The 24,528-nt window shown below is 39.2% G+C and overlaps 1 protein-coding gene across 4 annotated transcripts in view; it reads left to right on the top strand.

The window, feature by feature from the left end:
- tcf4 (transcription factor 4) overlaps window positions 1–24,528 on the top strand; it is a 122,510-nt gene that overhangs the window by 28,956 nt on the left and 69,026 nt on the right. For all 4 annotated transcript variants that reach the window (XM_049738179.1, XM_049738181.2, XM_049738180.1 and 1 more), the window contains exons 5-6: window positions 2,755–2,810; window positions 3,459–3,534. In XM_049738179.1, coding sequence (XP_049594136.1) covers window positions 2,755–2,810; window positions 3,459–3,534 — 132 coding nt within the window. The remainder of the gene's footprint in view (window positions 1–2,754; window positions 2,811–3,458; window positions 3,535–24,528) is intronic.

Raw genomic sequence — 24,528 nt, 5'->3', positions numbered from 1 at the left:
ACAGTTTAAGCGGCTTTAAAGAAGAAGATTCAAAAACGTAATCTGGCTCTTAATTCTTACTGTCTCATCTTCCTGTGTGCTAGAGCTTGTATGTGATAACCCAAGAGAATAACGTGAATGCGGTTCACTGAAAGTTTCACTTAAAATTTAATGAAATTCTTTCTTTTATTCCCAGCCGTGCTTTAAAAAATGTGTAGCTCACGGTTGGTGTAGTGTTAGATTATAGGCGGCATGGTTAGTCGAGTTGTGAGCCTGAGACAAAGTTAGCTGGGACAGGCTCAAGATCATCCTCAATTCTAATAAAAACAGGAGGAAAGAGGATTAGCTTTTGATTCTACACTTGGTGTTTATTCTGCATAAGTGGATCCATTGCAAAAATAAGTTTGCTGTATGCACCTTAAAAAATAACAAATTGATATCTGTTTTAGATGAAAGCGAACTGTCAAGACAGATTTCCAGCAATTTGTCGCAAGTGGCATAGTAAACAGAGAACCATTGAGATAAAATATTACTGAGGTCCTCAATTTGTGGGAGGTTTTTGTTGAAGATTTTGTGAATCTAACTTAGTTGTTTAATATTGACTATGTAATCAAATCACCTAGCTTTAACTGTGGGTTTAATTTATTTAAGTACAATTGAAAAAACAGAGAATATGTGGTAATTTCTTTGGGGTAATCAATCCTGAAAATTTACCTTCTCTCACAATTTGATAGCTGAAATATTACATAGTTTATGTAAAGTATGTCATTTGAAAAGTAACAATTATCACCATGTCCGTGCAAGCCTACCAGCTACAGCTGCCAAACTAACTCACAAAGTCATTATTATACATTCCTACATGAACCTTAGTTTTTTTTCTGCAATGATGAGGAGTAAAAGCCAGAATTTGTGTTTCCTCGGTGGTAGTACACGAATTACACACACAACACACACTAGCTAACAGCATTAATAAGGGTCTGTTTTGTGTCAGGCAGGTCTTAATATGATCATTGTGTGAGACATGGAGCTGTCTGTCAGTCTAAGTTCATTAGCTGATGATAGATCACCCACAAAGTGTGTGTATGCATGTGTGTGTGTTCACACACGTGTGTTAGCCATGGCAATAGGGAGTGGGGAAAAAAATCTCCGTTTGTATTTTGCCATTTGTGTGGCCCCCTCCATTCCCCCTCCCTTTCGCTAGCGTAATTTATAGCCCTCAATCGGAGGCCTTATCAGGTGCAGGACACATGGACGCCTTACCGCCTCCTCCTCCACATCTTTTAACTTCTGCACACTTTCTCCCACCTCTTTTGCACTCGTCCTTCTGCTTCAATCTGCTTTCCCATCCTCTCAAATTGCCCTACTGAATGCAGCTCTCTCTAATTGTAAACCTCCCCATCCTCTTCAACATGACTTCTGCTTCAAAGGCCACTAAGTCCCAACCCTCAACCCATCAAATGTCTTTTGGTCATTTGGTGATATGTATATTCGAAGGCGGCACGGTGGGGCACTGGTTAGCACGTCAGCTTTACAGTTCAGAGGGTGCGGGTTTGATTCCACCTCCGGCCCTCCCTGTGTGGAGTTTGCATGGTCTCCCCATGCCTGCGTGGGTTTTCTCCGGGCACTCCGGTTTCCTCCCACTTCTCAAAAACATGCATGCTGGGCGGATTGAACACTCCAAATTGCCCGTAGGTGTGGGTGCAAGTGCGGATGGTTATTCGTCTCTGTGTGGCCTGCGATTGGCTGGCAACCGGTTCTGGGTGTCTCACGCCTACTGCCCGATGACGGCTGGGATGACAGCACGCCCGCAACCCCCGTGGAGACAAAGCGGTACAGAAAATAGATGGATGGATGTATATTTGATGCCGAGCTATGAACTGATTAGTGAAATTTTAACATACGTCACACTTATTTTCTGTATGTTTGTAGTGTCAGTCAATTTTATGTCATAGCACAAAAGTTCGGAAGTAGATCAGAAAGAAAAATAGGATGAATAAAACATAATGAAACCTAAATAATTTGTTTGGGATAAAAGAACCAGTAAAATAATTGACAATTGAAAACAAGATGAACATAGTACAACTAAGAAAAATACAGATCACAGATCAATTGGCCCATTAATTACAAAATGTATAATGCACATATATTATTATTATTTCACTTAAAAAATCATTTCGGTCTGTCCAAACAAATGAGCAATTTAGAATAAAAGACTACGGCAAGTGTGTATAATGAAGGACATTTTAGTTTCCAAGGTTAGTATTTATCTGGAAGTAGTACATTGCGGCATCATTCACTTGTGGCAGTGTATCAAACCTGTGACCTCTCAGGCAAGTGACTGACCTTTGCAATACAGTGTGATGGCAGCAAGGATTAGTGGTCTGTGCGAGGCTTAAAGGTCCATTACATTTCATAGAGACATTAAAGGCTCTGCAATCATAATCAATAATGTTTAATGACATGGAGAAAGGAGGGATGATGATTTACTCTGATGTAGTTGATTACACTCAGTCTGTACACAGAATGTACACACATGACATGCAGTGTGCAATGTTGTTGAGTGTTTAGGATAAAAGTCATTGAGGTATATTGATTACGTGGGATTAATGTCCAGATGACTATTTGTTTGACCTGATAACAACAACCAAATGCTACGTGGATTTTTCTCACTGTCCTCTCATTGAAAATATTGCATATTTGAGCAGTTCTTCATATGAATTAAGTGAAAAAAAAAAGTTTAACTTTGTTTTTTCCCCCTCTTTTACTGTGCTACAGATATGGAGGAGAGAACGAGTGCAGGGTCATGGGCGAGTGGAAGTCGTTCTTCAAAGGTAAAAAAAATAAAAGAAAAACAGAATTTTATTTTTATTTATTGACTGTTGTTAATACAACACTTTATGCTTTGTTTGCCTTGTGTCACATAAGAGTGCAACCCCAAAGAACCTACCTCCATTAAAAACAAATAAAGGATTTAATGGGCAAAATAATTGCATTGTCAACCTCTCCCCCTATTTTCCTGAATCTTCACTCTGGAATTGCAAGAGATTTAGGACATTGTGTGCTAGACACCTTGTGGGAATAGTTTGAGGAAGGCAATTTACTTTTCTAGCCAGATGTGCTCCATGTAGTGCACAGAGCAAGGGCCATGCAAATAGGTGAATTCGGTATGGGAGAACTTCAGGTCCCTCCCTGGCCCTGACCGCCAATCAACACCTGTAGAATGAAACAGAACAGATAGTTTGATCCAGGTCTAGAATTACTGGACCAAAATTCCAAAAGACACTCTGCAAATTAGTTTCATGTGATTAGAATTAAAAAAAGTATGTTGATGTAAAGGCACTCAGCTACATTTCCCCAAAACCTTTTTCCATCAGAAACAAGATATTGATTTGGTGTAGCTGGAATTATTTGAATTGCTTACGTGTTCTGTCAACGTAGCTTTTACTTAAACTATCTTTCATTTTTTTCATTGTATCCAGAGCTATGCAGAGGGATCTCAGTACATTACATCACATGACAGCCTCTCACCTTCGTACGCTAACTCCAGGCTAACAGGTACATTGCAAGGGTATCAAAATTTGGAATGTAATTATTTTGAGTGCAGATAGCGAATGATTTATGCACAAATGGAGAAGTCAACTCATACTCTGCTCCACCTTGACTCCTGCCCCGTACCCCCTTTGGCCCCGGCGTGTGGAAAGCGGCGTGCAGTGTGTGCTCATTTACCCATGATGCCTCGTGCCTCTGGCCCTCTTGCCGATGTGGCGCCAGTTGTGAGCAAATGGCCACTGACACAGATAATGTGCCTCTCTTTCCCGCCTTCTTTTTCTCCATGTCGATCTCTCTTTTCTCTCCCTCACACACTTAGAGCTTAATTAGCGTTGACTGGATTCATAAAATATGGAAGATGTCAGTCCTCAGCCATCTATTTCTGCCATTGCTCTTATGCGCTCATTTCTGCGTAATTAGTTTGTGGTCCGGTGTTGAAAATTTTCACATTTGGATGAGAGAAATGGTAAATAGCCGTTTGCCTTTTTGAAACTATGTTATAGTCGACTAAAGAGGAGTCAAAGAGAAATATTGCTAGCGTTGGGAGGAATCCTCGTATCTCCAAAACCATCACTTTTCAGGACACCCCAAATTACACATTGCATTGAAAAAGTGCCGACCAACACTTTAAATTTGTCAATAATTTGTTAAAATAACACCCATGTGTGTGGACCGACCAATAAAAAAAGATTAAATGCACCAAAATGTGACTGTGTGGTTTTGGCCTGACGTTAGCAATATGCTTGTGCAACAACAGTACTCTAACTGTTGCTGCTGTCGCTGGCCAAAATATTTGGTACATTTCATAAACCTGTCTTTAAAAATATTTTTTGATAACAATAAGTTTATTGGTGTCGCCAAAGTTTACAATGGTACAGAACTGTACTGAATCATACTGGAAGCCTCTTCTACAAGCAAAGCTAATGTTGATACTTTTTGACGAGGTCACTCCAAATTGAGCGCTTCTCCTTTACTGGCACAGTTGTTGATACAGCTATAATATTAACATTTATTAATTGCAGATTAAAGTTATGAACATTAATACTTGTATAATTGTATTTGCATAAACCTACCACAGAAAGTAATGATCTTGACACATAACATTGATATCAAATGTTTATGATCTTTATAGCCGCATTACATCAGTTAATTGCCTTTCTTGGTTTTGGCTCAATCCCAGTGATTATCATTTTGTAGTTTACAAACATACATTTAACTCAAGTTTTGTCATGGACCATGAGACAATAGAGACTTTCCTTTCATTGTCACGTACTACTTTTTTGTAGATATTATAAATAATATTCACTATATGGAATATTGATCTACGTGACACAAACAACTCATGTAATAATGATCATTCTTGAAATATTTTAGAAAGCCACAAATCCATGGCTAAGAATGCCTATGCAACTCGGAAATCTAAACTTTTAGGTTGACTGAAATGATCCATTGTGTGCGCAATGTGTTTTGACAGTGTTGTGATTATACTATGTAGCTGCAGCGAGGAGGAGCACGAGTTAGAAATGGAAATATTGTATTCTTCATCTCGCACACGGGGACCTCAATTTACTTTGATAATGATAACACTAAGAGACAGAGACAGCCGGAGATATAGAAAACACACACAGACTGGTCCGACCGACTTTGTATAGAAAACATCCTCCTCACTTTCCACTTGTGACTGTTCTCTGGTTCAACAGAATAGCTTCATTGCAATATTGGATTGGATTCAGTTTGTTGGCTTTTCTGTCACTTTCGCACCCTAAAGCCAAACACATCGGCAGACTATTGTATAAAAGTATAATTAAACATAATAAAAGATAATAAAATGTAATCAATCCCAGAGTCACTTAGATCCACTCGTATTTCTGCACTTTAAGGGGTGTGGCTTAGGGAAGGATGTCTGGCACTGAAGTCAGGTTGTCAGTGCTCTCATTTTGTATTTTGTGTGTGCTTGGTATTTAGCCCAACATAATATTTCTAGAATAAGAGAAATGCTGCAGAATTTAATGAAACCAACCTGTGTGTTGCAAATGTGAATACAGTCTCTTCCTCTTGTTCTTTCTTTGCTTTACCCACTCTAACCTTGTCTATCTTTCTTAACCCCCCATCAGATTAGAGTGATGTTATGCTCTAGATAATCAGCGAAGGGATTAGTGTCATCTCAGCGACCCTACTAGATTAATCCGATGCCTTACACACCACACACACACAGACACACACAGACACACACAGAAACTCCTAGTGATCTAGCGTTGAAACCGATGTGTGGAAATGCATCAAGTCATACAAAATACACAAGTGTTTTGTGATGCGTTGTGAATAAATTGTTTTATTATTATTATTAATATTATTATTATTATTATTATTATTATTATTATTATTTGGTGTTTGTGTGTGTTTTTTTATGACTGTTGCAGCATTTTGTGATTTGTGGGCAAGTGGGACTTCATGAGCTTTGATTTATCCATATGTCACACTTTTGACAGTAGAAAGTCGTTATGCAGTCGTGTATGTATATGTGTGCACCTAATCATTTGTTTTGTTATTTGCTGTATGAGTGTGTGTACACATGTTGGATTCTGTTGTTTGCATTTTCGTTCTTTGACTTGTGGATGCACTTCATGTTCCTGTTTGTGTGTGGTTTTACACCATATTTGAGTACCGTATATGTGAACTTGCTACAGAAACAGGTGCAACCTACCCCCTAACTGCCACCGACTTGGTAAACTTGGTGGTTTTATCTTAGATACAGTTATGTTAGGAACACCTATTTGGAAGATTCCATTATCTAATGAAATGTGAAAATATTCCCACGCTGAGCTGGAGGGCCTGGGGATGGAACTTTGCTCAACGGCATCTCAACAGTAGACTGTTAAAAATCCACACAAACATAAAAAGAACATGGCAATCATGATATAAGTAATTTCAATGTTCAAGTAATTCTGTAAAGAAACATATCTGAAGTACTTCCTGATGACTGAGTCTTGAGTCTTCTATTAGAATTCTATTAGAATAATACAAATTTCTGGCTTTCAGATTCTTCTATTTTTTTTCCCATTTCTTTAAGATGTGTCTCAAAGGTGACCCTAAGATTTCTTAAAGGCCAAGTTTCATGAATACAAACATCAATATTCTATAACTAGCACATAAAGCAGTCTGAAAGGGCAACGTATCAAAAAAAACCTGAGCCCGCTTGTTGATATTGACTCCATCCTCTTCCCCTTATTGTTTTGTTGAAATGCAGTGAGTCAGCCGCCTGTCTCACCTTTGTGTGACCTTATTAATGAGTGTTGAGCCAAGAGGCCGGACCCCCTCTGCAGAGGTCACATCTGGACACTTTATATATAGAAGTCTTTCTCGCTCTCTCTCGCTCTCTCAGTCTCTCTCTCTCTCTCTCTTGCTCTCACGCTCACGCGCTCTCTCTATTTCTCTCTCTCCCTCATTTAGCATTTCTTTTCTTCCTCGCTCTACTTCTATTTCATTCCACGGTGTCCCTGTCTTCCATGTTAAACTGGCTCACCTGTCTCCATCTCTACCCCAGGCACACCTTAGCTCAGCTAGGTATGGTGCCAAGGTCAAGCTCCTGTCACTCCCTGCTGAGTCTGGGTCTTTGTGATCTGAATAGTTGAAAGGAGGTCAGTGTAAAAATGTTACATAGAGAAAAAAAATGAGGGATTTTTGTTCTAAATAATTTCATCATTAAAGAGAAATAAAATGAAGGGGATATGAAAACTAAAACAAAACTAAAAAACAAAAACTGATCAGAAAACAAGATATTGTGGCGCTTGCTAATATATAAAATATGCAGAATTTGGTATAATCTATCTAATTTAGCACACGAAAGGTAGGCAAGCTACAGAATTAACTTTGCCAACTTAACAATTGTACATGAAATTGCAACATGAGCATACTGTACAGATAACTTTCTTTGGGTAATACGTGGAATCTTGCCAGCTCTGTAACGTGGTGACCAGGACAAATAACTTTAGTCGGATCATCAGTTTGTAAGTAGTAATGCATGATTACTTGTGACTAGAAAAAAATGGTTGTTTTACATCATTAAATGATTCAGATTTGTCTCTGACTGAAATGATCCAATCGTGGTGTCCCTCACATGCTATTTTGAACATAGTCTCCATAAAAGTCACTGTAGTGTATGACGAAGAGGGTCTGTGTCTCACATGGAAATTGTCAGTGTAATTGGATCTGACATCCTAATCATAGGTCTTCTCAAGGCAGCAGGGTGGAGGGCGGAAATGTAAAACATTACAACGTGAAAACATCACTTCATTGGGACACACGTCCTGGGATATTCGGGGAAGAGCTGCTTTTGCTTTGTTGCAGAACTTTTATAACCCGTTTTTGAAGGGAGTGAAAAAGAAAAGGGAGGAAGAGCTCATTTGTATACTGAGAACAGCTTTTATTTGGAACATTTTACATGATGCCCTGTGATTGGCTCACGACCAGTCCAGGATGTGCCCCGCCTCTTTTAACTCAAAATCAACTGTGACCAACCTTTCCACGACCCTCACTAGGAGAAGTGATGTAACCTCGACTAACATTCTCAGGTGGTCTCCATCCAACTATTAACCAGGACTGACCCTACTATTCTTTGATTAGACGATAATGGACATTCCCTTAAAATTATATACTAGGTAATGTTTAATTCTGTTTTCATGAGATTTATTTAATTCAGCACTGTGCCATTCATGACGTGACACATCCTTGCCTGTGTGTTTAAAAAAACTCGTGGCCTTTACTGTGTTCATGAGGCAACAAGTGTCTTACCAATTTTTCAATCAAAGATGAATATGAGTGCCACAGTAGACACACTTGTTAAGAAGACAACAAAGAGGAACTGGGAAAGTTTTGTTTCATCCTCAAAGATGCTTCCAAAAGTTTGAAACGAAATTAAAAGTCCAACAACAGTTTTTAAAATCTTGGGTGTCTTCTTGACCCTCACTACCATTTCTGCCACTTTGTTGGCTAAAATCATGATTTATTTCAGCAGAGCAACAGTGTCCATTAAAAACATTTTATCACATCACATGATTTTTAGGGTGCAAACTGGACCTAATCAAAGTTATTTCTGTTTATTTACATAGTCTGTGTTTCTTTCTGTCTGTCATCCATCCAGATGAGGCCCCCCAGAGACCAAGATGGGTCATACATGTTACACTGTGTGTTTATGGGTGTGAGTTTTAGCTGCCTCAGTGTGTGTCCTTTATCTTTATCTATGCATGTCTGTGCTGTTATGTGAGTGTACAACGTGTGTTTGTGTGCTTCCATGTGTGTGTGTGCGTGTGTTTGTGTGTGTGTGACAGACTGTGAAATGGTGCGTAGTAGCACCTGGGCCCTTCAGTGTTGATTGATCGGCCTGGTCATGTGGAAGAGTCCCATCTGGCCAGCCACGCTACAGTATGTGTGTTTGTGTGTGTGTGTGTGGCAGAGAGAAAGTGCTTGTTTGTGTGTAAGAGGTGACAGAGAAATATAGAGATGTGCAGCCTGAAACAGTATGTTTATTGTGAGCGTGAGCAGGCGAGGGAGCGACAGAGAGAGAGAGCAAGAGAGAGAGACGGAGAGAGAGCTCTTGACTTATAAGCATGGCTCCCAAAGGCCAACGATGAACTTTATTTCATCATCTGAGCAGAGTAGAGGCTACATTTACATTGTATGCCTCAAAGGAAAATTCTCTCTTTTTTTAGTGCCTAGAAATCTTTTGCACAGATGTGTTTGGATTGTGTTGTTTAGTCTTAGTTTATTCTTACAGTAACGCTGGTGCTCGGTGTACAAATGACACTCGCACAAAGCCAAGGATTATACAGGAAGGATTGTAGAAGTCATTCACACCTCCATATAACATCTCACTAATGCTGCTTAAACTTTGCGAAAGTCACATAAATTAATGACCGCTCTCATCAAATTGCCATGAATCACATCCATATATCAGATTTAGGAGCGTGTCCAAAAATGTGAAATGCTTCCCCACCGAGTCATTTCAAATTTTACTCTGATGAGAGAAATAAAACAAGACGGATAGACAGGAAGAAACAAGGAATAGTCCAGAGCAAAATGGAAAAAGACAGACTAAAAATCTGAAAGAAAGACAGTGTTTATTTCCTGAAATGAAGCCAACTGATAATTAATGCTCTGACATCATGGTGCTCTAATTAAGCCTGGCATTCATTAAGCCAAGAGAAGGGAGGGGGGGGTGTTAGTTAGTGGGTCTATTTTTTGGGGGGAATGGGGGATTTATTAGATTTTTTCATGATGCACTTTTTAAACAATAGAGAGCAACAAAATTGTGTGAGGTGAAACAGTACCGTGCAGTACATTGAAGTAATGTTGAAGGACCTTCATATTCGAAAACCACAGTGACTACCTTTTTAGTTTTCCCTACAAAACCAGCCATTTCTTTCTTTGACAAGATCATACCGCATCGTCATCATTTTGTCAGATTAGCTTTGCCATCGGGAGGATGATATATGTTGAGCAAAGCAGATCAGTTAATTGTGCAATAAACACCTGATCATCTTGATGCAGAACCATTCAATGAATTTAGAAGCTAGATGCTATACAAATATAAAATGTTCATCATTTTCTTTATGTCGTTTGGCTAATGCTTATTCAGAATCTATAGTGACTAAATGAATCAAGCTATGGAAAAAAAAAAACTTCACTGCGTGACATTGGTAAACCAATCCTTTGTTCATATTTAAGAGTGATGTGACTTACACGTCTGCCTCAATTTTAACATTCTGGGTTCAAATCCTTTCTATGAATTTCTATGAATGGCTGTTGTTTCTCTTTTTCATTAACATTCCTTTTGCCAAAAGTCAAAATTTGAAAGGAGCTGACATTTAGAGATCTTTGTTGAGCTTCATCACATTATGGGTTGTATGGTATTTTTGTGATCCTGCGTGGTGGATGGCATACAAATGTCTTTATGGTGGATCTAGGAGAGGGAAGGCTGCGACACTGTGGGAGCTGTCACATCCGACTTCAATCGTGGCCAATAAAAGCAGCTCCTCTGAATTTGTTTATCTTTGCTGTGTGGGCCAAAGTGGGCACTTGGAGCCCTCCTCACCATGATCATTCACTCCAGGACAAGTGGACAATAAGAACATTATAGAGTGTAAAAGCTCAAGGTGCAGGTTCAAAACCTTGACAATAAGTTCGTAAGCCATGTGTTAAAATGCTATATATTAAAGTAGTTTAGCATCCCTATCCATTTTTTTGATCAGAGCATTTTCTGATAGCTAATTAGCCATGGAGGGCTAGCCATCGACAGCTGCATTCATCATCATAAAACGTAATAATTAATGACATTCCAACAAAGAAAAATATGCAAATGAGCTCCACTCATTAGCATTTTCATATTCAGATCCCATAATGCTTTTGCTGACAAGGTTGTAATTAATGAAAATTCATGTCTCTTAGCCGAGGCCTAGATTGGATCGCATTCATTCGCAATCCCCCAAACGAGGAGTGGAGAAAAACACGACGGGGATCACTGCCAAGTTTTTAGGGAGATAAGAGGGAGGGGGCGGGGGAGTCATATTGAGAGAGTGAGACAAGTGGAGAGTTAGACAGTCAGACAGACACAGCGAGAGGAGGACAAGGAGAAGAGAATAAAATGGAGAAAGAGGAAGGCAGATGGCGCGAGATGAAAGAAAGACGAGCAGCGAGAAAGGGACGGATAAACAAGAGACGCAACTAGAAACAGTCACAGAGGGACATATACGGACAAAAAAAGTCATAAAAAGGGAAGATAAGATGTAAAGATGGACAAGTTGTGAAAGACAGGCTATTCATATTCATCAGATCATAATTGGATACACTCAGCAGTCATATTCACACTCTATCCATCCATATGTATCCATTTTTGATACAACTTTCCATTCGTGGGCTAAATTGTTTCCCGGCTGACTTTGGGCAAGAAGTGGAGAACATTCTAGCCACTGGTCAGTGGGTCTGCTGGCAGTGGTTGTGTATCTGTACACTACTGATGGGAAAACAAAGCTTCAAATCTGCTTTGTGAACCAGTTGTTGAGGAATCAAAAAAAAAAAAAAAATACAATTGGTTCATATTGTTCCATAAGGTTCAATTACTACATATGTATATATACGTATAATTTAATTTTCAGTAGATTTACACAAAAATCTCACTTTGATGTTATTATTTTTTTCTCCATATTTTTCAATCATTCATTAATTTTAAACACTTTTATGTTATCCAAATAATCTGTTAGCTGTCCTATGACTGAGTGGATGAGTTTTTGCAAGGAGTTCTAATGACAGCAGTCTCTGTTTTGTACTGTGGAGTGATAAACCTGATATCAAACAAAATCTACATTATAATTTATTTGAATGTGACTCAAACAGTATGCATTGCTTTCTCATACAGAATGTGTAACACAGAAAGAGAAACGCCACAGCTCGCTTGTGTACATCTGTGTGTGCGTGCATGTGTGTGTGTGTGTGGTTCTTGTACATGATCCTGACAGATAACAGTGTGGTATCTGCGGTGTGTCACCTGAATGCTGCTACCGCTGACACCTCGCTCATAATGAGTTGCTATCATCTTCAGCCTGTCTCCTTTGTCAAACAATCATGAAGAGACACTGGGGGATGCGCTCATGTCTTCATGATTAATGATTAGCAATAGTCCTAAGGAAACACACATGACACTGATATATATATATATATATATATATATATATATATATATATATATATATATATATATATAAATAAATTGGGTGTGTCCTTATCAAGGAAATGATCATAGAATTACATAAATCTACATTGTTTCTGAAAACAGAGCAGCATAGTGTATTTAAAATGTGGAGACTTTGGTTTAAGTAGATAAAACAAGGTGGGGGTGGTGGAGTCATCATATTAATCCATAGGAAGAATAAAACTGTACAGATTACACGGTTTTGGTTTTGTTCAGGTTAAAGCCGGATAATCTCAGTAAAGTGCTGTTTCATTGTGGCCTTCAACCCCCTCGTAATGTCTGCTTAGCATAGGAGCAATCACAAAAAAATGAATGTAGTACGCAGACAACCCTAACGATGTGCACAGTAATGATTGTAATAATAATTACTGTCATTTACCGACATTTAGTGAATGTTGATAGAGCTTCATGTGTCATGCTACTTTATCCTGAAGCGCAATGTGAAAGTCAACACAGAGATTAGAAGCTCATCCTACAGTTTCATACTTGTGGGAAATATTAGAATATATTTTCCCTGTGTTGGAGAGTACAGTGGAATATAAACATTCTAATAGAGGTTTTGAAAACACAACGCGCCACGTTGAACATAAAGTCACACTAAGCCGGCGGAGGAGTCGCCGCTGCAACAGTATTGGAATACTGATGTGGTGTGTGTGTGTGTGTGTGTGAGAGAGAGAGAGAGAGAGAGAGAGAGAGAGAGAGAGAGAGAGAGAGAGAGAGAGAGAGAGAGAGAGAGAGAGAGAGAGAGAGAGAGAGAGAGAATGTTGGCACAAGATAGCAGTTGCCCCCCTGGGCCTTGCCAATGTGGCATTGCCTCCTTTGCAGTAGAATGGCACGGTCTCAGTCTTTGTAATGAAACTAAGTGTGTTGTGTGTGTGTTTGCGTGTGTAAGTGTGCAAGAAATGTAGTTCTTTACTGGAATTGAAAATGCACTGCGTGCATATGTATATTTGTGTGCGTATGTTTCCGCGGGGGTGTGTGTTGTATTGCTCTTGACTGGTCTTTTTTTATATACAACAGTTTTGGACATGAAACCATTCTTCCTGTCCTTTGTTTTGGTCTTTCCTATACTTGTACTCATTCATTTCCTCCAGTTGGCTTTGTTCCCCTTCCTTCCTTCCTTCCTTCCTTCCTTCCTTCCTTCCTTCCTTCCTTCCTTCCTTCCTTCCTTCCTTCCTTCCTTCCTTCCTTCCTTCCTTCCTTCCTTCCTTCCTTCCTTCCTTCATTTTAATTTATACATAATAGCAATAAGATTCATTATGTCTTTGTATACAATACAGTTTAGGGTAGATTTTTTTGTGCAGACAAAACATATTCTCTGCTACCTTTAGCTTATTCTTACATTGTGACAAATCAGTTTATTACGGGGTTAACATTTGACCTCCATTGTTAAGTGACTTTTTGTACAATACATCGTTTTCAATTAGTACATATATCAATCCAATTTGAATCCCTCTGGAAATTAATGTCGTTGGTGCGAGTTACTGACCAAAGATCATTTTTTGAGCAGAAAATCCACTATACTGGTGTGTGTGTGTGTGTGTGTGTGTGTGTGTGTGTGTGTGTGTGTGTGTGTGTGTGTGTGTGTGTGTGTGTGTGTGTGTGTGTGTGTGTGTGTGTGTGTGTGTGTGTGTGTTTGTATGCGTGTGCGTGCATGCTTGCACACGGCTGTCCTGTTTGTGGTTTTGTCTAAACTGAATATGTCTGTTTTGTCTGCACAGATGTTTCCTGCTGGAGGCTTTTAGGTAACAGTCTTAACAACCGTGTGCGTGTGTGCGTGTGTGTTTGTGTGTGTGAGTTTGCAAAGTAAAAATAAAAAAAAGAAAAGAAAGAAAACAATCCGAAGAACTCTGCGCTTTAGATTTTGCTGCATATTGCACCATTCTGTTTATTATGTCCAGCTGGCTGCTTTAAATTCAGTGACAGGTACTGACTGGACTGATTGCCTGTCGAGGTTTGCCAGGTGGCAGCCTTACTCCAAGCTCAGGGAGCTGCTCTTCTTGGAAAAAATGAAAGATGCCAGGGACTCCCAAACAGACAATTACTACTGTCATTTCCTTTAATGTTCAAACGATTTGTACATTTCAGAAGAAAAAAAAACCCTAAACTTTTGTCAATTTCAGGCTATGTCTATATGCTCTATTTTCATTAACAACACAGGACAAACAGTCAGCCAAACCGGAATAATAATAATAAGCATCCTGGTCAATTTTTTTATTTTGTTTTAAGGTCTCTTCTTTTCTTTTTGGTAGTTTTTTTTCCAGATCTAACTCACTGTCCACAGTTTGTTTAGTCTCACTCTGTCTCTCTCACTAGTTTCTCTCTCTCTCTCTCTCTCTCTCTCTCTCTCTCTCTCTCTCTCTCTCTCTCTCTCTCTCTCTGTACCATATGGTGTACCATGGTACATTTAGCTTGTCACTGATAATGGATGGCCATGGAAGCCCAGTTTTGCTTTAAGCACTAGCTTGCTGCTTGCTGCCTTAGCATAGTACGCGTGCGTGTGTTATATGATGGCTGCTGATGCTTTCGACTGTGGGATGAGAAATCATGAAGCAAAATCAACCCCAAAAATTCCCTCACACGCCGTGTGTCACTCGTCTTCCTTCATGTGGCGCTCACTTCTGGGTGGCCACTCTATTCGCATATTTAAAGGAACGATGGAGCGACGTTTTACGGCCTTCGTTTTCCTTTCAGAAATATGATAAATTTTGTTTTTCATTTATTATTGGAGACTGTGAATAAAGTGCCTTCATATATGTGTGTATATATGTAAATAATTTAAATGCATAGTATATAGCTGATTCTGAATTCATTCAAAAAAATATATTAATAATCCTACATTTCAAATATTTTGTGTAAAAATGCCAAAGCAGCAGTTTGTGATCAATTAATAGGGTAACTGACAAAACATGTGACCTTGACTGTTCAGTTGTAGATTTTGGCTCTGTTGTCATTTAGTACATCATAGTATTAAAAATTATATACACCACTAAAATATTATTCAGGATGATCATAAACAGAGATAACTTACAATATATTTAAAACCATTTTACAATTAGACTGCTGTACACTTTTATGGTTACAATTGCCAACCATCATCGAAGCTAACAAAAAAAAAAAGTAAATATAATTGCGGTATGGCATATAACTTTTAAACATCACAACATCCAACTTGCTTTCTTTGAACTCTAAACTTTCTTATGTCCAAAATACACATTGAAAGCAGGATGTAAGTAATATAATGCTTGGGCTAAAAAGTGACTTGTCAAAGCCAAGTAACTTGGAGAAGTTGACACCGTCAATGACAGTGGTCATGGTAGTCATGCAAGATGACACCTCTCTTGTTTTGTATTTCTTTTTTTAAACCCACTCGAACTCAATCCACTGCTCGGTTTTCCTCCACTGTTGTTTCCTCCTCTGGCTTGCCTCTCCTCTCTCCCTGCAGCTGTGTTCTCCTTTTTCTCTCCAGCTGTTACAACCAATCACCTGCTCCCCCTTACACACACACACACACACACACACACACACACACACACACACACACACACACACACACACACACACGCGCGCACACACACACACACACACGCACACAGACTATAATTATAGAATATGTGGTAGGCGTGCCAAAAGATGTGAATAAACAAAAACAAAATAAAAATACTGATCGATCATGAACACTGAGCTACGCTTAAACAAATCATGCCAATTTGTCTCAACTGTACTGTGTAAATGCAAGAACCGAGGTGCCAAAGTCAAGCCAAGTTTCACCCTCGCAACATTTATAATTTGACCGAAATCAAACATGTTACTATGATCTCCTAGATTACCCCCCCATTTAACCATTGCATTCCTCCTTTTTCGTATTTATTTTTTTAAATATTTTTTTTATTTTTCACATTGAGATGTGCCATTGAATTTTAGTAGAAAAAGTCACTCAGAAAAGGAAACTCAACAGAGCAATCATGCTGACTCGGTTGCATGCAATGTTTCACTCGGAATCACCGCCTTTATGTCTCGGCCGTTAGTTTCCATGGTAGCCGACGGGAGTAAAATGGTTCCCATGCATTCAGGGCACTGCCATGGCAGTTGTTGGCACACTCTGAATGAGACTGTGGCTGAGCGCTTTAATTCCCGATTTATGCCTGTATAGGTTGAAAAAAGCAGTGTGACACCATCAGGGAGGTCAGCTACTACAAGACTAAAGACAACATTTTGCCCTCTGTGAGAAAGTCAAATGGTTAATTTCACACCTTGGTTTGTGATTGAATAGTTGATTTCTTCAACAATTATCAAAGCTTTATTGTGTTATACAAAATACCTAAGTTCACCCTGAGTCTTCAATTGACCTAACATTCATGTTTATGGAACATGGACAACACACAAAGAAATTTGAGGAAGACACTGCCACTTTTATTTTATTTACTATACAAGGCAGTTTTATTTATATAGCGCATTTCATACACAAGGCAACTCAATGTGCTTTACATAAAAAGGATTAAAAAACAAAAAACAAAGAGCATAAAAAAGGGAAAACATACAGAATATAATGCATACAAAATCAAGAATAAAAAAATAGTTAAAAAGTATTAAAAAACAAAAAACAAAGAGCATAACGAGAGAGGGAGAGAGGATTTGATTTAAGAATACGCTGGGGTAAACAGTAACGTTTTCAGCCCTGATTTAAAGGAGCTGACAGTTTGAGCAGACCTCAGATCTACGGGAAGTTTATTCCACAGATGAGGAGCATAATAACTGAATGCTGCTTCTCCTTGCTTGGTTCTTGTTCTTGAGACACACAACAAGCCAATTCCAGATGACCTGAGAGGTCTGGATGCTTCATAAGGAACTAAGTAATAATAATAAGCAGAAAGTGTGTGCATCCTTCTGAAATCAGGTGATGACCATCTTCCCTGAGTTTTAAAATGTGCTCCATGACATCTGTCCTCCTGCTTCCATCCCTGACAATTCTGTGTATTGCCGTCCTTTACATTTCACTTGTCCAACAACGTCAGGCGAGTCTATCCTGCCGCGATGAAGTCACTCTGATCACCATCTCCCGAGTCGTGTGTGGGAGCAGATATGTCATTATGTGCAGCCAGGTGGTCACACTGAAATCACACAAAGCATATCAGTGACGCGGTGGTCAGAGGATGTACAACTCCAGTGACAGCCATGCAGGTGTTTGAACGTTGCCACAATAGTTTAAATACATATATTATGTTGGCCCGATGCACCTGGGTGTGTAAGTAGAGACAATACGGTTTGAAATTGTGGAGGGAAGTTAGGTTGTACATTCGACAACCAGAAGTTGCAATTAGTCTTTTCCAGGAGGCCATGTTCAATTTAACTCCATAAGAAACAATCAATTTTATCTTTCAGAATAAAGTTAAAGCATGGATTATTTTAATCGTGAAACATGAAGCAACAAAACATGAAGGAAAGATTAATTTAACAAATCTTATTTTTGTTATAAGTTTCTGGAACAAATTGTTCTGGAATCTCAATGGCAGGTTGTATTTCCTGTTGTGCTAACATTTTCTAATAACAATTTTGATACAAAACATGTATGTTAGCCTGGTTAATGAAATTAATTCATAATACAAAAGAGGATTTGATTGGATATTTTGACATTTATTGTTTGCACATTGTTCTAATATTTAATAATAAATAATGCCACAATACAATACAAACACTACTACATTCCAAACCTACGCACAGGAAGTGTACCATTTGCCACATCTAGTACATTCTAAACAAATAGGCTAGCAGATAAGCAATATGTTTTTACGTCATGTCAAACTTGTTAACTCATTTGCAGTGGCATCACAGGAATGAGAGTAGCAGTCATAGACGCGCACACATACACACACACACACACACACACACACACACACACACACACACACACACACACACAAACAAAACTAGTACAGTGAAAATTCACATTCTAGCAACAATCCCACTCTCAGTCACTTCTTAGTCTGCAATAAAAATTCAGACAAGTGTTTTTCCCCTTAATTATTATTATTCACACTGATCAAACTCGTCAGCATCATTCATTAAATAAAAAGGCGACAAACTATTGATGTTGCACTTACAGTATATAAGATGTACACTGACACTTATTTGTATTACTTCATTTTGTTGTTTAATTGAGAATTGTTCATTTATTTAAAAAAAAAATAGTCCAAGGAATGTTTTTTTTATGTTCCTTTTTTACATGCCCAAAATAGATCCTCAATAGATAAGCCATTTTATGTTTTGCATTTTGTTTCCTTACTGTATGGAATGTGAAGTGAAATCTGACCTTCAAACTAAAGGACTGTTTGGGTTAACTGCTTCAACCACTTAAAATAATAATAACATCTTCAGACTGCTACTACAAAATAATGTGAGTAAACAAGAAATAGGCAAGTAAAAATGTAATTGCAAAGGGGCATTTGTAAGTGTGAGCGAGAAAGTACAAGAGAAGAGAAGTACACGTGTTTAGACACAGACAGGTATGACAGCTAGAAATCAGAGTGTGATGCTGAACCCTGATATCCTCTGACCTTTGACCCGCTAGTCTGACAGCACCTGACCCCTCATCCATCTCTATTGGGTCACACCTCCTCCTCCTCACGTATAGACAGACAGGTTGAATGAGAAAGAAAGACTATAGTTACTATTTCCACTTACACCTAAAAAGCAGAATCATAGGGCACTTTCAATCATTTTTTTGATTTACTGCAAAGGTTAAAGATTTAAATAGAACAATCCAAATAATTCAATGTATGAAAAAATATACTTTGCAGTTTGGCAAAATAATTTGAAAGGAGGCTCTTTTTATCATCTGAAGTCACAAAGAAAATGCAGTTTGGTATTTCAGCTGCAGTGAAATAAACCGATACTGTATTGTTACATTGATACATAATGATGCCATTATAACTCCATTTTGATTGTGATGTACTTTTATTTTCACTGTCAAATACGAATTTACTGGGCAATCACTAAGACAATTTAGTTGAACTAGAATATAAATCGTACATTTATGGCAAAAATGTTCTGTTCAGCGGCTCGGTGGCGCACTGGGTAGCACGTCCGCCTCACAGTTAGGAGGGTGCGGGTTCGATTCCACCTCCGGCCCTCCCTGTGTGGAGTTTGCATGTTCTCCCCGGGCCCGCGTGGGTTTTCTCCGGGCACTCCGGTTTCCTCCCACATTCCAAAAACATGCTTGGTAGGCCGATTGATCACTCCAAATTGTCCCTAGGTGTGAGTGTGAGTGCGATTGGTTGTCTGTCTCTGTGTGCCCTGCGATTGGCTGGCAACCAGTTCAGGGTGTCCCCCGCCTACTGCCCGATGACGGCTGGGATAGGCTCCAGCACGCCCGCGACCCCCGTGGGGACTAAGCGGTTCAGAAAATGGATGGATGGATGGATGTTCTGTTCAGAATGCAAATTTAATCCATTTGTGTGTTTGTTCTTAGAATTATCTCACTCGTTGACTTGCACTGTGTACAATGTGAGTAAGTTATTAGTAACAGAGGAACATTTTCAACATCACAGTAGGTTAACTGTCACTATAGTCAGTAATTATGTGTAATATTGACTTGCTGTCTTTGCTTTAAATAACTGACAATATGATAATAATCTAGTTCTAGGGACTCCAAAACGTCAGCTCGATGTTCCATTGCTCATCCTGTCCTCTTTTAGAAAAATGCCTGTATAGTGGTCACTCTGCCTCATAATGACTCAAATGTCCCAGAAGGGTCCTGTTTGTTTTTAAACAGGACGACATTGGACTGTGTGCTCTGCCGATAAATTCTGGCTCAAGTCATTATACGACCTTGTTAACAAAATAGTGTATACTTATTGTGCACCCGCCTGTGCAGCTCCATCTCATTGTCTTAATAAGGTGCCCTTTAATTAACAGTAAATGCACTGTGTCATGCACCTTTGTACTGTATGCTTGGTATGAAGGCTTTGCCTTGCATTACAAGAAGAATGAGCCCACAATGCACCTGACCACACCTCATTTAACCAGTGACACGCGGCCATAAGTGGACAGATGGGTACAAGTTCATCTGCCAATTAAACAATGTCAGCCCCAACTTAAAAAAAAAAAATCATTTCTGTCTTTGGCGGGAGCATCAATAACTTTCGCTGGTAGTAGGAATTGATGCGTCATTACACGTCAATGATGTTAACGATTTAAATGGGTGAAAATACTGGATTTGTACATTTCTCAAAATTATTTTGTTTTTGTGAATCATGTCTATATACCATAAAATCTAGTTTGAAAGTGTGAGAATTAGTCTTCGTTACCCCCCCAAAAAATATATGCATGTTCACCAAAATATACATTACATTTAAAAACAAAATAAATATTAAATAAATACATCCTAAATCACAAAAATATTATTTAAGAATACGAGGCAAACAAATGGATGATTTAATTCCTGCCATAGTGATTTATACAAGAAGGACATTTTATGAAATGACTAGGAAATTTGTTTTCATTGTTTAACACGCTCCGCTCGTGTTTCGGGCCTCCCGTTAGTGACATGAAAAGCTTCTAGGTCACAAGCGTGTGTATTTATTTAGCCAGACTGTGTGAGCGTGCTGCCTTCTGCCGTGTCGCCTGCGCTGCTCATTGTGCCGCACTTTAATACTTACCATATTGTGCTGCTAATTCAAAATTTCACACCTTTCTTCTTGTTGCTACCTCTCCCTTTGTCTGCCTGCATCATTTCCCATTCGTCGCAAGCCCGAAGACAAGAGAAAATGTGTTAAATCCATCTCTAAGAGCCTTTTCAATTCGGCATTAGCAGTTGTCATCTGTTTGCTACACAATACGAGGACACAATTTAGCATCCTTTTTCTTTACTCTGCTGCTAAATATTGTCTCATCAATAATAGAAAGACTCCGAACACACACAGACATTTATTTCTAGGTAATCCTGAATGTTTTATGGCAGATTTTTTTTTTTTTTGGTCTGTTTTATTGTCTTGCGAGCATAATTAGAGTATGATGTTTTCTTTGTTTGTTTTTGGAGAAACAAAGGCTTAGTGCTTTGTGGATGTTAACTCCAGATGCTGTTGCGTCCAAGGTTTGGGTGGAAGTGCTGCCCAAAATCCTCAAGACAAAGACAATGATTATTGTGAGGAAAATATACAGCCTGGAAATATTGGAATCATGTGAAATGTTCATTCAGAAACAATTATGAAATGAGGACAAGAGGGTTACCATTTACCAAAAACAAGGTAGTTAAAAAAAATATATATATAGCAACACAATAGTCTGCCTAAACCTCCTGCAGAGTTTCAGGTGCCATGTTTATTCCCCACCTCCCAAAAGATCAGAGCAAACCAAAGACAGATTGATAAATTTCCTGACTGCTTTGAGTGATGCCAAACGGAGTCAGGCCCCAACCAAAGTAAATGCCATGCCATGGATCGAGAATAGAGAAGGAGAAAAAGGAAGGAGGGATGTAAGGGTGGGGGGGGGGGGGGGGGGGGAGAAGATTTGGGGCTCTAATGCCAGCCTTATGCGTCTTTTAGTCGTTTCCGCCGCCGGGGCTTGGCACCGACACACCACTGTCAGCCCGCCAACAAAAATCTGCAGTGCCTGCCGCATTTCAGCAGCCCTGTTTTGTCTGAGAGCAACACACAGCGACACATTTTTACCCGTTATGCATAATTACGGTTTGCTTTCACATAATTTTCACAAAACTGTTTTAACGTAAGAAACATGTGTAATTCAAATTAAGATAAAAAATATTTGTCGATTTGAAAAAAAATATATATGGGGATTTTTTACCAGTGTTTTCTGTCATTCTTAAAATACACAATAGAGCTTGGAAGTATTAGTTTGAAAATAGTTGGAAGGTGGTGTAGTGCGGCCTCGTTTGTTGTTTGTGCTGTTTGTCTATTGTTGCCGGTGTGGAGGAGGGGTCGATTTTATGTGTTCGGATGAGGTTTGGAATGGGTAATGAGGACTCTTTGGCATCCAGGATGGGGGGGACTGCTATTTGGTACCTCTCGCACAAACAGAGAACAACTGTCTTGGCAGCTGCAAAATGTTCCAATTTTCCTTTTTTATTGACAATATGTGTTAATTCCTTTCAACTTTTCAGTAGACATATACTGTACATGCTTTTCAGTCTGTTTCAGGAAAATGAGTATCCAACTTAATTCCTAACAAGATCAAAATGTTTTATGAAAGTATATGAAAAAGTATAAATGCAGTCTATAACACGATTGACTGCCAAGAGGTACAGGGGGTAGCCCGCCTTTTGTCAGTCAGCTGGAACAGTCTTCGGGTCCCCGGGAACCTGGACTGGAAATATTTGATCGGCTAGATCAGTGACATCCTCCCAAATAATACCGTGTGGCTAGTGGCAGCAGTCTGGGGCTACGTAGTTACGGCGTGGAACGGCCACATCTTTCGAGTCGTTCTCGACGCTCGTATACGTTCCTGTTTGATGTATTCAGTCGCTCCAGTGCCAAGAGAAAAATGCCTGCTGGGAGTATTGGGGGCTGGGGGTGCAGGGGTGATGTCTGTTAGACGAGGGTTACTCATCGGCCGTCGTCTGTTAAATTAACATCGATTCCAAATAAATGTTACGCTTTTTGTGGGAATACATAGATGCAATTTCAATGCCAAAAGAGTTTCAGGTTGTCTGCTTGTGCGTGACACACGTGTGAGTGTGTGCGTGTGAGTGTGTCACTACCTTTTAGACTTTGGGGAAACTTCTGGACCGGTGCCCAGCGATGTCATGGAAACGCTTGAATCGCTTGGAATGATTCATGTCTGCGTAGACCAACCATCACACCCTCCCCCATAACACATACACACACACACAAACGCACACACACACACACCGAAACAAGGAGTTAAACCCTTTTTCTAGCCATCTTCCTCCCCCCTTTACCACCCTATCTCTCTTCTCTACTCTTTTTATTTTTTTGCCATCACTTCGGCAACTCACACTATTAGTCATATTGTTTATTCAAATCGACTCATTATATGCATGTCAAAAGAGATCATGTCTTCTAAATGATTCCTTTCACACCAACAAAGACTTGACGTATCTCTCAAGCTTGGAAAGAAAGAGCCTAGACATTGGCATTGATTCGGTGAGCAATTCCATCCTGCAGCATCTTTTTCTTCATTCTGATTAAGAGCAATGAATGTCAAGGGGGTGGGGGGGCTACTGTGCAGTTTATGCGTTCTTGTGAAATTAAAAAGTGTACTTTTAAAATAAAACTAGATGCGTCCAATATGATTGAGTAAAATACAGATAATATTGTTTTCAACATTCATTAAAGATTGTTGCCCTTTCTCCATTAAAATAAATTATTTATAATGACCAATATTTTTCGAGAGTGAAACTGAATAAGAGATGTTAGATAACAGATTTATTTTTACTTATTTTCTGTTATACTGTTAAGATGGGGGGGGGAAAGGTACAAGCATAAGTTCCATCACAGGTTCTCTCATTATTATCATTATTATATCAGACGATGGTCTGAGGTTCAAAAGGAAAACATTACAAAACATTCACACACATCAAGTATTTGCTTTGCTTTGTTTGTTGTGGTTCTATGTTGAGGATGTGGCACATTTATGAAAGCATTTTAGTAAATGAAGGCCTGTTCAGGGACTGTCTGGTGTTAGCTCATAGCCGAGCTGAGTATCATGGTTCCTCTCAACTTGCCAGGGAACTTATGTGTCTCCCGGCATTGTGGATTAGCAGGGATTTGGTCCTCATTGCTCACCGACTTCTCTATGGGCATTATGCAGCCCAGTGGACTGACCTCCCCTCCTCCATCTTTTGTACCTTTGCAGCCAGCACGCTCTTTTCAAGCAGTGCTCTGTCTGGGGGTGTTCACCAGAGAGTTTGTTTCGGTCTAATGTTACCATTGGATTCTCGAGAAGATTAGCAAAATCAGGTTCATAAATGATTTTAGCTCTTATTATTTTTTTATTTTAATTTGTGTCAAAAGATGGAAAACACCAGGAATCTCCAAAAGGAAAGCACACCTATGATGATGACATACATCGTGTGTATGGGTGTGTGTGTGTGCGCGTGTGTGTGTGTGTGTGTGTGTGGAAGGGGGATCAGTGTGTGTCGTCAAACTTGGATTTCAGTAACAAATTCTAAAGTGAAATAAATGATGTTTATCTCATACAGAACTAGTTTTCTCTTGTCACTTGAGCCCCTAATAAGATAATTTTTCCCACCACTATCGTTTCCCTGAATCCCAAATTAA

The sequence above is a fragment of the Syngnathus scovelli genome, chromosome 13 (genome assembly GCF_024217435.2).
Source record: "Syngnathus scovelli strain Florida chromosome 13, RoL_Ssco_1.2, whole genome shotgun sequence".
In the NCBI taxonomy this organism is placed as follows: domain Eukaryota; kingdom Metazoa; phylum Chordata; class Actinopteri; order Syngnathiformes; family Syngnathidae; genus Syngnathus; species Syngnathus scovelli.
Note: the sequence above shows the minus strand (reverse complement) of the source record. Positions and strands in the feature narration are given on the sequence as shown.